Source organism: Nyctibius grandis, chromosome 3, assembly GCF_013368605.1.
Source record: "Nyctibius grandis isolate bNycGra1 chromosome 3, bNycGra1.pri, whole genome shotgun sequence".
In the NCBI taxonomy this organism is placed as follows: domain Eukaryota; kingdom Metazoa; phylum Chordata; class Aves; order Nyctibiiformes; family Nyctibiidae; genus Nyctibius; species Nyctibius grandis.
The window spans coordinates 87,025,874-87,044,247 of record NC_090660.1 but is presented as its reverse complement, the minus strand read 5'-3'; the positions used below and the strand labels follow the sequence as shown (position 1 = coordinate 87,044,247).

The 18,374-nt window shown below is 41.3% G+C and overlaps 1 protein-coding gene across 3 annotated transcripts in view; it reads right to left on the bottom strand.

Moving 5' to 3' along the window:
* Positions 1-18,374, bottom strand: part of ENPP2 (ectonucleotide pyrophosphatase/phosphodiesterase 2) — a 66,185-nt gene that overhangs the window by 22,063 nt on the left and 25,748 nt on the right. For 2 of the 3 annotated variants that reach the window (XM_068396083.1, XM_068396084.1), the window contains exons 10-12: positions 16,270-16,335; positions 15,487-15,559; positions 6,858-6,969 (exon numbers count right to left, since the gene is read on the bottom strand). In XM_068396083.1, the coding sequence (XP_068252184.1) occupies positions 6,858-6,969; positions 15,487-15,559; positions 16,270-16,335 (251 nt within the window). Of the gene's footprint in view, positions 1-6,857; positions 6,970-10,585; positions 10,742-15,486; positions 15,560-16,269; positions 16,336-18,374 lie in introns of all 3 variants that reach the window. The other variant, XM_068396085.1, reaches the window with a different exon arrangement.

Here is an 18,374-nt window from a genome sequence, read left to right as displayed (position 1 = left end):
GGGGGAGCAGACAGGGCAGGTGACCCAAAATTGACCAACAAGGTATTCCATCCCACACACGTCATTCTCACTTTCCCATTTATCACTAACCCACTGCCTCCTGGAGGTGGGGCCCAGGAGGGAGGGGCCCTCCTGTCTCCCACTGATTGGTACCAGCTTTGCCAGTTCTCCAGTTAAAAGCCTGCAGGTGTGATGGCAGGGGAGCTATTGCATTTTGCCCTCTGCCTGTGCTGGGGGGAGCAACTCTGCCTGAGGAGGATTTCCAAGCTGTTGATCTTGGCTTTGTATATATTTGTATATATTTGATTATTTCTATTATTATTGTTATTATACTCTTTTCATTATTATAGTTTATTAAAACTGTTTTAACTTTCCAACCCATAAGTCTCTCTCCCTTTTCCCTTTCCCTTTCCCTTGGGGGGGGGAGAGGGTTAACAGAGAGCATCTGGCACCTGGTTAATAGCCAGCCCAGCTTTAAACCATGACAGATTCATTGGAGCCCAAGGTGGGGCTCGAGAGAAGCTCCAACAGGTTGCTCTGATAAGTTGAATCCTGGCTCTGGTGGGAGGAGACCAGGAGAGCTCAGCTGAGAGAATATCAGATTTCTTCCTTTGAGATTTACAAGGGGTTGGAAAGTTAAAACAGATAATGAAGATGGTGATGTCATTTTTGAATGCTGTGTTATCTCATCTTTTTATGGAGTTTCTTTCACAGTTGAGTATTGCAATGATGCCTTACCTGCCATGGGCACTGTGTTATTGCTTGCTTCTTATGAATGTTTACATGCAGTTTAGCAGTGGGCGCTGGTCGAAATGTATTGTTTTGGTATGGGGTTTGATACTGATTTATGCTGTGATAAACTGGGCAGTTAATATTCCGATCTCTTATCTCTATGACACAATGATGGGCAGCTTTAATCGCGAATCAGTAGCAGCAACTTCATCTGCACATTCCAGGCGTCCTTTAGCTGATTCTGTTAATGATTACACTTCCAGTTTTACTTTGGGAAATAATAGCTTCTCCTTTTCTGCCAAGCTGATTCCACTAGATTTTGCGAAATTAGGATGGTGCTGTCTAGGTGGCATGTTTTTATTTTTGGTTGTCCTGAATGTGTTTCTGATGTGGGATAAGATTAAATATCGGTGCAGGACAGTTGTAGGTGTTATGCAGCCACCTCAGATCCTACAGTGTGTGCTGCCGCTACAGCCACTAAACCCACTGAAAACCTCAGCAGCCTGCACCACAGCTGCTACACCCCCCAAGATGGCCACTGCAGCTACTCAGACTCTAACAAGTCCTCAGCACTCCCACGACAGCCACTGCATCTACTCAGACTCCAGCATCTATTGAATCTGTACCAATTGCTCCTGTAACACAGGAAGAAATACCAAAAGAAATCAGCTTATGAAGAGAGGGATGATGACTCAGAGCATTCTAAGGCAGAGCCATCATTATGACCCAGGTGAGGGCCCTTCTCAGGGCAGAGTTACGGGCCTGACACAGATGGGGGTTTCCTCGATCGTCCTTTTAAAGCAGACCCATCATCAGAAGAAAGGTCCTTCTAAAGCAGAACTATCACAAGAGGAGGACTCGGACGTAGAGATAACCTACCACTCCCTTATCCTGAAGGACCTGAGAAATATAGGAAAGACTTCAGCCGTTATGACGGTGAACCTATTATTACCTGGTTGCTCCGATGCTGGGATAATGGGGCAGACAGCATGCAATTAGATGGCAGAGAAGCCAGACAGTTGGGATCCCTGTCCAGAGATGGTGGTATTGATAAGGCGCTCGCAAGAAAGTCAAACACTATCAGTCTCTGGAGGCGACTCTTGTCAGCTGTAAAGAGCAGGTATCCCTATAAAGATGACGTTATGAGTCACCTAAGCAAATGGACCACTATAGAAAAAGGTATCAACTACCTTAGAGAACTGGCTGTGCAAGAGATCATTTATAGACACCCACGGGACATTGTAGATCCTGTAGATCCTGATGAAGTGGAATGCAACCGATCCATGTTCCGGAAGGTTGTGAAGAATGCTCCACCGACATATACCCATACATTGTCAATATTAGTCTGGGGAGAAGATGCTATGGCACATTCTACTGTGGGCGAAATGGCTAACTGTATGCGACAGTATGAAGATAGTATTTCTTCCCCACTGCAGGCACGCATCTCGGCTGTGGAAAAACTGACTAAGGAGAACAAGGACTCATTTAAACAACTGTCAGACAAACTGTCCAGGATCGAGAATAAACTTGACTCTCTACCTACACAGGCGCGCGTTGCAGCTGTTAGGAGAAAACGTTCTCCTACAGGACCAGCTCAAAGGAAACGGAACACATCACGAGGTATCCTGTGGTTTGCCCTGCGTGGTTATGGGGAGGACATGAGCAGATGGCATGGACAACCTACCAGTACCCTACAAGCATGAGTACGTGAGTTGCAAGCTAAAAGAAATACCAGAGAGAATTTTTCTAGAAGGATGGCTGCTCCAGTTACCAGTGAGCAGGACCCCAGCCAGGGTAGATGGGCCTCAAATTCCTTTTTCCCAAGTGTGAATAGGAGAAATGAAGGTCCAGTCCCTGTGAGCAGCACGAATCCATTTCTTAATTAGGGGGGCCCTGCCTCCAGCCAGGTGGAGGAGAGGGACAACAGAGTTTATTGGACTGTGTGGATTCGATGGCCTGGCACATTAAAACCACAAAGGTATCGAGCCCTGGTAGACACTGGTGCACAGTGCACCCTAATGCCATCGGATCATAAAGGGGCAGAATCTATCAGTATTTCAGGAGTAACAGGGGGATCTCAAGAGTTATCTGTATTGGAGGCCGAAGTGAGCCTAACTAAAAATGAATGGAAAAAGCACCCCATTGTGACTGGCCCAGATGCTCCGTGCATCCTTGGCATAGACTACCTTAAGAGAGGGTATTTTAAGGACCCAAAAGGGTACAGATGGGCCTTCGGTATAGCAGCTGTAGAGACTGAGGACATTAAACAGCTGTCTACCTTGCCTGGCCTCTCAGAAGATCCTTCTGTTGTGGGGTTGCTGAAGGTTGAAGAACAACAGGTGCCAATTGCTACTGCCACGGTGCACCGACGACAATATCGTACCAATCGAGACTCCCTGATCCCCATTCATAAACTGATTAGACAATTAGAAAATCAAGGAGTGATTGGCAAGACTCGCTCACCCTTTAATAGTCCTATATGGCCAGTGCGAAAGTCTGATGGAGAATGGAGATTAACTGTGGACTATCGTGGCCTAAATGAAGTTACGCCACCGCTGAGTGCTGCTGTGCCAGACATGCTAGAACTTCAATACGAACTGGAGTCAAAGGCAGCCAAGTGGTACGCCACCATAGACATTGCTAATGCATTTTTCTCTATTCCTTTGGCACCAAAGTGCAGGCCACAGTTTGCTTTTACCTGGAGAGGTATCCAGTACACCTGGAATCGACTGCCCCAGGGGTGGAAACACAGTCCTACTATTTGCCACGGACTGATCCAGACTGCACTAGAAGAGGGTGGAGCTCCAGAACATTTGCAATATATTGATGACATCATTGTGTGGGGTGATACAGCAGCAGAAGTTTTTGACAAAGGGGAGAAAATAATCCAAATTCTTCTGAAAGCTGGTTTTGCCATAAAAAGAAGCAAGGTCAAGGGACCTGCCCGGGAGATCCAGTTTTTAGGGATTAAATGGCAAGATGGGCGTCGCCAGATCCCGATAGAGGTGATCAACAAAATAACAGCTATGTCCCCACCAACTAACAAAAAGGAAACACAAGCCTTCTTAGGCGTTGTGGGTTTCTGGAGAATGCATATTCCAGATTACAGCCAGATTGTACGCCCTCTTTATCAAGTGACCAGAAAGAAGAATGATTTTCAGTGGGGCCCTGAACAACAACAGGCTTTTGAACAGATTAAACAAGAGATTGTGCATGCAGTAGCCCTTGGACCAGTCCGCACGGGACAAGATGTTAAAAATGTGCTCTACACCGCAGCTGGGGACAATGGTCCTACCTGGAGCCTCTGGCAGAAAGTACCAGGGGAGACTCGAGGTCAACCCCTAGGATTTTGGAGTCGAGGATACAAGGGCTCTGAGGCCAATTACACCCCAACTGAAAAAGAGATACTGGCAGCATATGAAGGAGTTAGAGCTGCTTCAGAGGTAATTGGTACTGAAGCACAACTTCTCCTGGCACCCCGATTACCAGTACTAGGCTGGATGTTCAAGGGTAAGGTTCCCACTACCCATCATGCAACTGATGCTACATGGAGTAAATGGATTGCATTAATTACACAGAGGGCTCGAATAGGAAACCCTAATCGCCCAGGAATCTTAGAAGTGATCATGGACTGGCCAGAAGGCAAAGACTTCGGAATGCCACCAGAAAAGGAGGTGACACGTGCTGAAGAAGCCCCACCATATAATGAACTACCAGAGGATGAGAAGCAGTATGCCTGTTCACCGATGGATCCTGCCGTCTTGTAGGAAAGCATCGGAAGTGGAAAGCTGCTGTATGGAGTCCCATACGACGAGTCACAGAAGCCACAGAAGGACAAGGTGAATCAAGTCAATTTGCAGAGGTAAAAGCCATCCAGCTGGCTTTAGACATTGCTGAACAAGAAAAGTGGCCAAGGCTGTATCTTTATACTGACTCATGGATGGTGGCAAATGCCTTGTGGGGGTGGTTAAAGCAGTGGAAGCGAAGCAACTGGCAGCACAAAGGGAAACCTATTTGGGCTGCTGAATTGTGGCAAGATATTGCTGCTCGGCTAGAGAAACTAGTCGTGAAGGTACGTCATGTAGATGCTCACGTACCTAAAAGTCGGGCAACTGAGGAACATCTAAACAACCAACAAGCGGATCAAGCTGCTAAAATGTTCCAAATAGATTTGGACTGGGAACACAAAGGTGAACTATTTTTAGCTCGGTGGGCTCATGACACTTCAGGTCATCAAGGGAGAGATGCAACATACAGATGGGCTCGTGACCGAGGGGTGGACTTAACCATGGACTCTATTGCACAGGTTATCCATGATTGTGAAACATGCGCCGCAATTAAGCAAGCCAAACGGTTAAAACCTTTGTGGTATGGGGGGCGGTGGTTGAAATATAAATATGGGGAGGCCTGGCAAATTGACTATATCACACTCCCTCAGACCCGCCAGGGTAAACGCTATGTGCTTACCATGGTGGAGGCGACCACCGGATGGTTGGAAACATACTCTGTGCCCCATGCCACTGCCCGGAACACTATTCTGGGCCTTGAAAAGCAAATCTTGTGGCGACACGGCACGCCAGAGAGAATTGAGTCGGACAATGGGACTCATTTCAAAAACAGTCTCATAGACAACTGGGCCAAAGAGCATGGCATCAAATGGGTATATCACATCCCCTATCATGCACCAGCCTCTGGGAAAATTGAACGGTATAATGGGCTGTTAAAAACTACCCTGAAAGCAATGGGGGGTGGAACTTTTAAAAACTGGGATAAACATCTGGCATAAGCTACCTGGTTAGTTAACACCAGGGGATCTATCAATCGAGCTGGCCCTGCTCAGTCAGACCTTCTACACACAGTAGAAGGAGATAAAGTCCCTGTGATGCATGAAAGGAATCTGTTGGGAAAAACTGTCTGGATTCTTCCTGCAACAGGCAAAGGTAAACCAATTCGTGGGATTGCTTTTGCTCAGGGACCTGGATGTACTTGGTGGGTGATGTTGCAAGATGGTGAAGTCCGATGTGTCCCTGAAGGTGATCTGATTCTGGGTGAGACTACTTAATTCTGAACTGTATGTTGTTACTGCATAAGTGTCTTTCAGGTTAAGACAGTGGTGATGAGACCGGAGCTAGCTTCATCAAGTGGCGTCCAGTAACCTCCTCAAGTCTGACATCTTTAACCTGCAACCCGTGGGCACGAACCATGACAAAAGAGAGACTGCTAGCCAGAGAGACTGCTGAGAGACTGCTAGCCAGATGGAAACCCACAATCCTGAACCAAATGAACTTAATGAACTTTTTGTATAGAGATGAATCATAAACTAGTGATAGGTGTATATATATTTGAAAATGAAAAGGTAGTGGTGATCTGAGTATGACGTGAATGGTATGGAATAAGGGGTGGAATGTCCTGGTTTGGCCCAAACCAGGCCAATTAGTCTTAGAGAAACCAAGGTCACTGCTAAATTCCTCACTGCTTACGAGTGAAGAGCCGAAGGGGGGTCGCAGCTGCAGGGGGGAGCAGACAGGGCAGGTGACCCAAAATTGACCAACAAGGTATTCCATCCCACACACGTCATTCTCACTTTCCTATTTATCACTAACCCACTGCCTCCTGGAGGTGGGGCCCAGGAGGGAGGGGCCCTCCTGTCTCCCACTGATTGGTACCAGCTTTGCCAATTCTCCAGTTAAAAGCCTGCAGGTGTGATGGCAGGGGAGCTATTGCATTTTGCCCTCTGCCTGTGCTGGGGGGAGCAACTCTGCCTGAGGAGGATTTCCAAGCTCTCAGTCTTGGCTTTGTATATATTTGTATATATTTGTATATATTTGTATATATTTGATTATTTCTATTATTATTGTTATTATACTCTTTTTCATTATTATAGTTTATTAAAACTGTTTTAACTTTCCAACCCATAAGTCTCTCTCCCTTTTCCCTTTCCCTTTCCCTTGGGGGGGGGAGAGGGTTAACAGAGAGCATCTGCCACCTGGTTAATAGCCAGCCCAGCTTTAAACTGTGACAGCACAAAAATATCTTAAATGGAACTTTGATTTAAGCCCCCTCTTCTATGTACAGCTACATTGCTCAAGCATTTATATACTGATAAAGAATATTGTTTATTTTACCATGATCACCAACAAAGATGACATTGACACATCGATGTAGTTTCAGCTGTTTCAGTCCATCCATTAGTTGTCCTACTGTCTTGTCAATCTCTCTCAGGGGATTCACCATCATCTGCGTAAATATGCAGAAAGAAAAAAAGTTAATTCTGTCATTGCAATGTTCTCTCTTCTTCTACAAATGGAGGTCCTTTGGCAAAGCTCTGATAGGATAACCATCCAGGTCAAGAGGCAAAGCCTTGGCTGAGCTGTTACACCTACAATTGTCTCACCATTTCCTTTCCTATATCCACACTGTGATTTCATCATGAGAAAGCCCTGCTGAGATGTTGACACAAGACAGAGGAAGATCTTTATGGCTGATCCTAGGCCTCCCACGGACACGTGTACATTTGGTAAAACAAAGTACAGATATTAGAAAAACGCATGTGATTTTGCGGTTCAGTTTGGGTCTTATAGATAAACAGCAGTACTTTTGAAAGGCTATTTTATGTGAATGTTTTAGTCAAAACATGAACATGAAATGAAGCTTTGGACTTTCCCAAGTCCAAGTCACTTAATGAAATTCACTTCAAAGGACATCTGATACTAGGATGACAACATGCAAGTCACTTGAGTAGCACATGGGCCTCGGAGGGAGTGTTCTTCAGCTTCAAAGCCAAGAGTTTCCAACATCTCAAGTGACAGTTTTGGCAAAATTGTCAGCAGGCGCAGAAGACATGGATACAGTACTGTGATTTCTTCATTTAAGTTTCCTTTTCATTAAGAAACAAAACAGAAAACACCAAGACATGTTCACAGGATTGTGTTTTCAGCTATAAGAAAATGAAACATTTTTTACCAGATGGCACAGAGAAGGGAAACATTTTAAAGTAAAATTTTAGGCAGAAGACTCAGATTTTGTTTTGGTTTTGAGAAGAAAACATTTCTTGTCACTATATGCCAACTTCCTCCTCAATTGTCTGTTTGATTTGGCTGGTCCAAGAATCAGCAACAAAACATCCTCTCAGTGACAAACAGAATGCTAACAAATTTTGGATGAGAAGAAACTAGATTTTGGCAGAATTTTCTGAGAAGAAAAAATAAATACCACATTAGTGTGACCCAGAAAGAGACGGTTCAGAAATTCTCCCTCTGGCTGAGCCATTAAGGGATGGATGTTAAACGAGTCTGATGATAGGCTATAAGATGAGACAGGAAACATCATCTCCCATGTGGCACTTTAAATACACAGAGAAGCAGCTAATGAGAGATGGAATCACGGTGGGGAACAGGAAGAACCGTTTCTGCAACATATGGAAGTGGTTCAGGCAAAGGGTGAAATTTTGAAATATTTTAATTCAGGAAAGCCTAAGTAGTCAGCTTAGCTGAAACTTTGAAACATTTCAAGTTCAGAAAAAAAAAAAAAAGGAAAAATGGCTACAAGAAAATTGGCTGTTTCAGCATTCTTCCACTCTCAAATATAAAGAGTTTCTTCAACAAATGGGAATTCCACTTTTATGAAACTATTCGTATAATATCAATCATATAAGGAAATACAACGTTTACTCAGAAGCCAAAGCTTATTCAAGGAAGCTGGAAATCCAGATGGATTTCCCATTAATGTTTACTTTTGTCAGCAGGCTTGAAGCTCCTTTTAAAAAAAAAAAAAAAAAAAAAAAAAAGAGCAACATTACTTCCAGAGATTTCGAGGATTCATGAGTGATGGTAACTTTGTTTAGCTACCCTCTTCACCAATTTCATCTATAAGCCTGCAGAGACATTTCTGAAACTGTAAGAAAGTCAATATAGATGAAGAATCATGTTTTTAAAAGAAACAAAAAGCTCACACAGAAAAACACAAAAAAAAACCCGTTCAACTTCGCAGTTTTCACTACCTGACTGTTTTCAAAGCAGCTCTTACAAAGACCCTCACCACTATTTCTTCATCTCATTGCATTCTGTCTCCCTTCAATTTTTAAATTCAGCTATCTTTTATCATTCCATACAATGATAGTTGTTTTTTTCCTCAAATGGTCTTAGCAGTCTAAGGCTGGCTGCAGGTGGCATATTCAGGCAAGGATTTTTTGTGTGAACATGCTGCACTTACAGATCATGTTCTTTCCCAGATGCAATTTCCAAAGAGTTATTGGTAAACAAATAAAACTCTTACGTATATCTTTCTTCACCTAATGTGTTGATATCAAGAATTTTGAAGACTGTACAGAAACATTTTATCATTCAAGATATATGGATCTCTAAGATGGTGCTAAAATAAAGAGTTGCTACTATTGTGAAAGCATTGGCTATGGCATCTGAGACATACAGACCTCAACTGGATTCTCTCCTGAGTTCTCCCTTAGAAGAAGTTTGATTGGAATGAAGAAAGAATTTCACTATTCCATTGCTCCCAAACAGCATGAAAAGATTAACTTGTAGATATGATGGGAACTCTTGTGTAATTCTGGGATGTTTTTTTCTGATACAATAGTGATAAATTTTCACAGTTGACTTATCAGGAAGAGCTCTTTAGGGATAAGTTCGGATGACCTTTTCATCCAGAGAAAGAAAGAAAAAAAAGGTCACATACGCTCACATTAGTAGGAATGTTATAGGCCATCTACTACACTTCATGCCAGAAGGGTATAACTTGGAATGGCAAATTAATAAGTAATAGCAATATCATCCACAGCAGTTATCAGTTCTCCTCTCAGGTAAATCTGTGTTAAAAGTTCTCTGGAAGATTTCTGTTTTCTTATACCTGATAATTTTTGCATGTCCCTGTCTGCCATGTCTTTACACTTAAATAATTGTCTCAAAATCAACTGTTCTAAATTGAATCATGCAACAAGTTAAAAAACACCCCCACCAAAAAGCTATTCAGAAGAGTGGTTATAGCCTCTTGTAGGATACAGTGGAGTGTCAAGGCTTTTGTTTAAAGCCTGCAGGAGAAATATTCGGTTGTTTATTTCACGAGTTTTTTAATTATTTAGTTAAATTTCTGAAATGGAAATAATACTGAAGTGGTCTATAACCTCTCCCAGTGTGTTAGTTAGTGCCAGGTGGAGAAAGACAATACACTAAGGAATACCCTTTTCCTCCACTTGCACCTTTTCCTAATAAAGCAATTTCTAGTTGACATTTTTCTTGTGAAAACAGACTTATACATTACTTCTGTTGCGAATACAGCATTCAGAAATCATGTAATCAAGAATCCTCTACCCTCCAAAGTCACAAACAGGCTTTAAAATATATTTTTAAACCAACTTTTTAAAGTTCTTTCCCTTTTAGATTTTGAGAGTCACATTTTCAGGACTTTTCCACAACCATGATGACTAGACACAGAATTTCAAATAATCACCAGGCTCCCAAGAGCTGGGGAGTTAAGGAGGCTACAGCACATCACAGAGTTTGTAATAGCTCAGAAGGGTTAGCAACACTGGCAGCGTCTTCCCAGGGATTTATCTGACATTGCCTCCAGCTGATGGCTGGATTTCAAAATACAAAGAGATTATAAAGATGACTTTCCCTAATGCAAACAGAGTCTGAAACAAAAAAAAACATAGCTCCCAGAAGACTTGGTCTGGTTTGGCTGCTTCCCTTTGTGTCCTTCAGTACATTTATAGAAGTTTTGTCTGCAAAATCCCAAGCTGAAGCATGGAGTGAACTCCCAAGTTGAAAAAAATAAAGCTAGAGTAGTGCCTAAAAAATGGCACTTCCATCATAAAATTTTGGAACATATGTAAACTTACTTTCTTCCGACGAGCTTCCGGAGCATATTGATCCACTCTATGTACTTTTCTTCTTCTGTTCTTTGGAGCTGCAACTGGTCTTTCCTGTCTCCTCTTAGGAGGAAGCTTTCTCTTAGGTCTCTTAGGCGGAGTAAGAGGGGAGCCATAACTACTCTCCTGTACTGGCGGGGAGAGATGTCTGGACTCAGAAAAGAAGCCTGTCTCGACTCACATCAGATAGTAAAGCTACCTATGCCAGCTAATTCTGAAGCATAAATACTGTGGCCTTTTCAAAAATTTAGGCATTTGGTCAATTTAGGATCTGTCTCACTTTAAGGAGGAATCCACCAAATTGTACTGAAAGCAGAACAGCAGTTACAAGAGCGGACAGCATAAAAGCAAATTAAATTGGTGTTTCAGAAGATAGATGAGGCTTCTGGTTTTGAAAATATATAGTTATGTGGGGTTTTTTTAATTGATCAAATATTAACCCACTAATATTATCAAAATTTAAGAAACTTAATTTCAGTTTAAGTAAAATTCATTGCATACAATTTAATGAGTGTCTGCAGTAGACTGCCGGTGGAAATGCAACATCTCATTTGGATGATGGTTCAGGTATGAGTACCAGAGCCTGTCAAGTCCAGACGGCTTTCTGCAAGGTTTCGCACCCACACTGTTTGGCTGAGAATCAGTGACAGTAGGAACCCTCATCAGTATCATTAGCAAGTGTCACCATTGTGAGCCAGGCCATGCACTCCACTGAAATCACCAGGACCCCACTAGCCACTATTGGAGGACTGCAGGACAAAGCTATGAAGGTGAGACTCAGTTAGCACAGACCTTGTATCCTTCAAATCAGCTAGGCAGGGCGTATTAGTGGCAATGCGTCAGAAAGTGGCACTGCTACCTGCGTTATGACCAGCTTTATGGGCAATTTGAGAACTTAATTTCTTAGCACTTTCAGTGCGGCATCTTAATGGGTGATGATATAGTTCATAAATGCACAAATAGCTGGGGTAGACTTATAGAAGAGAAAAAAGTTTTTAAGACATAACTGGAAAAAACTACTATTCTGTTAATCAACTTGCTCCTAATTTTAAACTGTACCACTCTCACTGACTTCAACACAAGTTGCAGGCTCTTGGCACTGCTCGGGATTGCATGTGAAGTGATGATAGATTTCACCTACTGGGAGATAGTAACTACGACATGCTGTGTGTAATGGAGCCTGCTGAGTGGGCTTGCGAAGAGTCAGAGATTTATGATGATATTTTACTTCTATGTACTTAGGCAGCTTCTCACAGTTGTTCAGTTACAGAGCTATGTAAACAGGGAAGAGAAGGAAGGGGATGTTACCATCTGCCATGCTGTTTCATTGCTTCCAAGGCAAGCAGCTGGAAAGGAGATTCTAGTCCAGTCTCATTCGTCTGTCTCCAGAAAGGCATTTTAATAAAGCAGCACCAGAGTTTTCTGTTTTTAAAACGCTTCAAGCTTTGTGCAGTCCTGATGAGAGGAGCGGCAAGGAAAGGAAGAATTCTCGGTTTACTGTCTCCAAATCAGCTCAGACAGAGCTCCACAATGCCAGAAACACGCGAGCGCAGGAGACCCAGGTCAATGCTGAAAATAGCCGTCTCAAGACAGCATGTTAGAGGAGCAGCAGGAACGGCTTAGCAATGCCAGATTTCGATGTGTTTTAGAGCTCTTATGGTAGTATACATCTACAGTATTTTATTTTCAAAAAAAAAGTTAGCTAGGAGAAAAAAAAAAAAGCCAAGTTCTTATTAACCAGCCAAATCTTAGCCTTGCTTGAGAAGAGTCAGAACAGAGTTATGGAGGAGGGAAACAAATCCCTCCCCGCTTACAGAAGGAAACTGTAACATCACAAGGGTAACTAGCCAGCCAAAGCTCTGCTTCTTGACCCGGAGGGACCAACCTACCAGAGTTCAACTGCAGAAGCACAGAGGGAAAGAAAAAAAAATGCAGAAGTAAATCAAGAGCAGGCACATATTTGATAACTCCCATAACTACTCTTGGTAATGTAGTGGAACACACTAAAATACTTCCTAAGAAGTTTGTTCATCTCCCAACAAAAAACAAACCCAAAACAAAAAAAAAAGGCCTCCAAATCTAAACAACCAACTCATTTACATTGAAACTCAATGTTAGAGGACATGCAAAGTTACACTAGTGGACACTGGCCATAATTAGTATTCCATTTATATCAGCAACACTGGCTGTTCACCAATAAAGTTCAGGTGCATCTAAGTCCCTTTATTTCTAGTTTTTAAGACACTCTGCACATAGGTTGTTGTGCATGTCCTGTGAAGCTCTGAGTGCCATCCGCTGAAGTTTAGAAGCTGAAAATTATCAGTAATGGACACCATTAGACCTTAAAGGTAATACATTTAAAATACTTTTAGAACACTATTTGGCATAAGAAGATTGAGTAAACACCCACTTTACTCTAACAGACATTTGTAGGATTTGGAGATTTTCAAGGTGTATTCCTCCGGCTACTAAACGCAGCAAGAAAAACTCAGCATAAAATCTTCACTCTTCAAAAGAAGAAATAAGAAGCCGATCTTAAATGTAACACAGAATTGTTAAGAGCTTATTTTCAAACATTATTGTTTGGCTGATCTGACTTTGCATGAAGAAAAATGAAGTGGTCAAAACTACTCCAACTCTCTAACTGCTGCCAGCTGTATACAAGAAAAGAATGATTTCACAGGGAGGTCCTGCTCTCAGTATCAAGGAAGCAGCTTAAAGGGATCTCTTTGAGGACTTTCTTGCCAGCTGATTTATGTAAATTTCATAGCTCCTAAAAATTATATTGAAAACAGTGTCAAGAGAAACAATATAAAATACTTCCTAGTTTTTCTATCCTGAAACCAGGCTCCTAACAAATCTCTGCATCTGTATACTTACACAGCTGTATTCATTTATTTAAATTTCCATTCACAAAGTTATGGCCACTGTTTGAACTGCAAACCCATACATGCTCATCTGCTAACTTGTCTGTTCTCAATTTGCTAAAAATCAATTTCATGCTCTTCTTGTGTTTAAGACAAATGGCATAAATCAATTGATTTGTAAAACTTTCATAAGCTATTAATTCACACTTATTAATAGCCTAAGCTTTGCCTTGCAATTAGAGGTCAACCTTCAGATAACCATCCAGAAGAACCCCCAAACAATAAGAGCCTTTAGGGGTTTTTTGCTTTTGTAATGACTTTTCCTACGATGATACAATTATGCTTCACTTTTTAGACACTTATAATTAACCTGAAACTAGATTACCACATTGGATGCTAAACCGGTTTGTTAAAGACTACAATTTAAAGAACAAATTCAATGTTATCATCTTCATATTCTCCTTTAAGTCCATGGAAAGAGCCCCCCAACTCTGTTCAGAAGGAAGTGGTTGTCTACAGATAAATAAAATCAGAGCTGTCAGTCATAAGCCACACATAATATTTGTAACACTTCAATAAGAGGAACTATAAAGCATAACTGAGTAATATATCCTTGAATCAGAGAGCTCTCATTGCCAATGCCTCGCTTGACTGAGTCAGACATCTCTCCTTTTCTGAGCCAAATGACAACATGGAGACATATCAATGACTGTCAGTTCAGCAAGAGTGTAGGCAGATTTTAACCACTGCTTATCCAGCAAAAGGACTCCTTCTTCCTACCCAGTATGGTGTTGCAGTGCTGGTTTGGAATAATTCCTCACGCCCGCTGCTCTGGGACCATGGCTCAAACTGCTCCAACAGGAATGCTACACACAGCACGTTCATAACTGCTGCAAACTTATTTAAATAGCCCAAATAACTCAAGCATATTAAAAAATATTAATGCTGCTTCTCTTTCCTCTCTTCTCCAGTAGAGAACAGCTATCAGATGTATACCAAACAAGTAAGAAACTACTGCTGGGTACCTGGCTGCTCGGGGAGATTAGTATTACCTTCCAAAGGGTAGGTATCTGATACACTCCACAGTTTTTGAAGATTTGCAAACATTTGTCTACTCTTTAAAAAGCATGTATAAAAACTCCTGAAGTCTTATGATGGCAATCTGCAGGCATACATTTGCACGGAAACTAGGGGACCTTTGTCAGATGCCAGAGATCATTGGAGATGCCAGATCCCAGCCACTCGAAGCGGTAGGATATTTGGGTGCAGAATTTAACTTTCCCTCCCCACAAATCCCAGACAAATGCATATTCTTTAAGTTCTTGTCACCTGGACAGTGTTGGCAGGGAAGCAGCACTCATCAGTCCCAGCCAGCTACCCAAAGCTCAAACAACGGGTTAAACTACTGTAGCGTTTTGCACATAATTTTTCATTAAAATATCTTACGGTGCTTCAAAACTTTTTCCAAACTCAGCAGTCCAGTCCTGAGGGAACAGTACTGGCAAAGCTTTCTGAACCCCCACAGGGCCTATACGAAACTGGAAATAGCAGCTTTTTTACAGTTCACAACAGACTGGAATTATGACTTTGGCTACTGCAGGCTGTCAGCTTTAAAGAAAGCTTTTTCTTCTCTGCATTTTTCCTCAATATTTTCTGCATTATATTTTTATTACTTTTAAGAAGGATAAATTGTTTGAGGAAAGTTAAATTATGCTGTTGCACCCAAATATACTCCTGTCTTTGCCAAATAAATCTTTCCATTTGCATTATCACATCACACAGAGAAATAGCCTCCTGAAAGGCACGGGCAGTTCCTTGTCTCAGAAGTGAATCTCACATGATAAATCCTTATAACAATAATTTGCTTTCTCTGGCAGAGGGGAAGCATTCTGCAGAAATGGGTTTAAAAAAGTTGCTAAAAATGCTACTCCTGAGCAGTGGCAATTATTCCAAAAAAGGTATTTGATCCACGTGCTTTTTCTGCAGAAGAAAATCTATACTAACCTCTGAGTTGAAGGGGCCATATCTGTGGCCAGCAGCATCTGGTTGTTCAGAGTAGAAAGCATAAACATAAGGCCTGAAAGAAAGAAAGGTCTCATTCAGGATCGCTTTGCTTTGACAACAACAAAACCCAGACCTGTTAGGTCGAGTCAAATCAAGTCAACCTTCCAATGAGAGTTGGCTTTATGGAAAAAGAACTGTTTCTCAGTCATACGTTTCCATGGTATGATTAAGCAATTAGTTGTTCTACGGTTTTATTAAATCCAAGACACATGCAGGGAGGCACATGGGGTACCATCTGAGGACACACGCTCTAAGTCTTGTAGGAGAGATCACAAGAGCAGCTCGCCTGAGCTTTGCAGCCAGCAGCATAGGGGAACTTGTATGCTAAAAAATACTCTTAATTAAAACCTTAACTTTTTCCCAGTCCTCAGGTTCCAGTTCTGCAACTGCCTGCAAGGTTGTTAAACTATATTAGACTCAGTAGGATAAGAACAATCCAAGTTAATTCATGTAAATAAATGCTTCCTGATAAGAAATAAATTCATACCATACATTTATTGAGAAGAACCAAAATGCTAATGGTTAAAAGCTGAGATAAAAAATAAGCCAAAAAACCCCCCAAAAAACCCCAAACACAAACCCCCAACTAATCCTTAAATCAGTGATAGTGTGTAACAGACAAAAATAATTTGTAGAATTAAATTTCCCCTTGCTCTTCCAGCCACTTTTAGGCAGAAGACAAGCAAGCAGTTATCCAACAGCAGATGACAACAAGTGAATTACCTTTCATTGTCTGGAAGAGTTAGCCACTGCAGTATTGTTAATATTCTGCGCTCATGGGGGATGACACTGGACCACAAAATACAAAAATATACCTTGTTATCATAGAATACAAAAAACATCAACAAAGACTTGCTGTGAACTGATTCTAACATGATTAAGATCAATCATAATAACATCATTTGCTTTTAGGATGCCGTATCTTTTTTCTTCCTTGATACTGTTCTTATTTTGCAAACAGTCACTTCAGATCTCCTGGATGTCCACATACTCCGAAAGAAAGATGATTAAAAGTTTGTAACTGGAGTCAGAATTCAAGGCAGTAAATCTGACTGTTCTAAACAGTAGTGAATAAAGATCCATTCTGGTAGCTTTAACTCAGATTAACCTTTTTTATGCACAATGGTGCTGCCATTGCATAGCTGGCATGAGTAAAAACCTTTTAATTGCCCACATCAGTACGCATTTAAATGACCATCCTGCTCTGGCAGTCTTGAAGACACTGGAAAAGTTCCCATTGACTTAATAGTAACCAAACTGAGGGCTAGGTTGGTGTAAATAAAAACAGAGCCATCTGAAACACCAGGCCATCAGCACGGTCACTTGCACAACTTTGACAGCTTCTCCCTCTGCAGAACAGATTCATCCTATTTCTCTGTTTGTGTCCTGAGACTTCTCACTTGGCTGCTGAGGCTGAGTTCATGCTATGAGTATGACTACCCTTACAAACAGCTGTTAAACTTCCAAATATCTCATCTTAGGAAAGCTCTGCAGGTCAGTGACCATGCAGTTATTTTAATACAATAGCATAGTCAGTCCAGATTCCATTAGATCAACAGCAGAATCCCAAGGCAGGAATCAAGTACAATGCCTTGGGTTCACCATGCTGAATTGAATTCAGCTCTCTTTGGAAATGTCTGACAGAGAAATAGAGATGCCAACAGCCATTTTGAGATGAGTTAGTTTTTAATGCCTTGTAGAACAACAGTGGTCCTCCGTCTCCAGCTACACAGGGAACTTTCAGTTGTAAAAAAACTATAAAAATTAGAATTTATGCTAAAATTTGCAAACAAGACAATATCAGAAAGTGGAATAATAATCTTGGGTATTGCCCAATTTTGAAATTTGTCTTAATTGTGCAATATGAAAAAAAAACCACTATTTCAATTATGTCATCTGTGACTAAGATGTTTTTAACACTTCTGTTTTCCTAAAAGAGTTTGCCTGAAAATTCTCCCAAAAAATTTTGTGTCCCAAATTAAATAATACAGTTTTAAGGCGTATATATTTCATTCACACATACAGTGGCTGTCTCACTCCCTTACTATTGCCATTCATATGACATATCCTTGGTTATCTTCCACAACATTATATATCCCCAAGCATGCATTGGCCACGGTGTTTATGGTGACTATGTAGTTGTAGGGCTTAGGAGTCACGTTAATTTCTTTGTTTTGTAGAGGACCAGACTGGAGCTCTGTCAGATAACCATCTTGCAACCTTAAACCCATCATCAGCTTTGTACGTGGTACATTTTATTATTCCCTCCATATGCTATATGATATTTAGAGCAGCAAAGAACATTATTCGTAATGGAATCACAAAAAAATAGACAAACTCCCTTAGTACTTTGATTTTGATAGTTTGCCCATTTTCTTTGCTCCTGCAATCCTGCTACTAAAATGAAATAGAGAGATTGATCCACATGAATTCCTCAGCACTCAGAAATTATCAAAATTCATTCATTTTCAGGTAGGAAGATACGTCTTAGTTGGGACAAGGGAAAATCATTTGGAACCATTAAAAAAAAAAAATAAACACAAAGATCCTCAAGGCTGTCTTTTAGGAAAGGGAAACTGGATATCTTACTCAAAGGTCAGATTGGATTGTAAAATGAATGAGTCAGTTAGGCTTTTGAGTCAATTAGGCTGTCAATGTCAGATGACATAAGAGGACAATAAAAGTCTTCCACAAACACTCAGAGGACTAGGAGACATTGCTAGCAATACTAAGGAGGCAAAACAACACACCATGAAATGAAAGAAAGTGATTTTTTACACAGTCACACATCTTTTCTTCAGACAACTGCTAAAAATCAGTGTATGAAC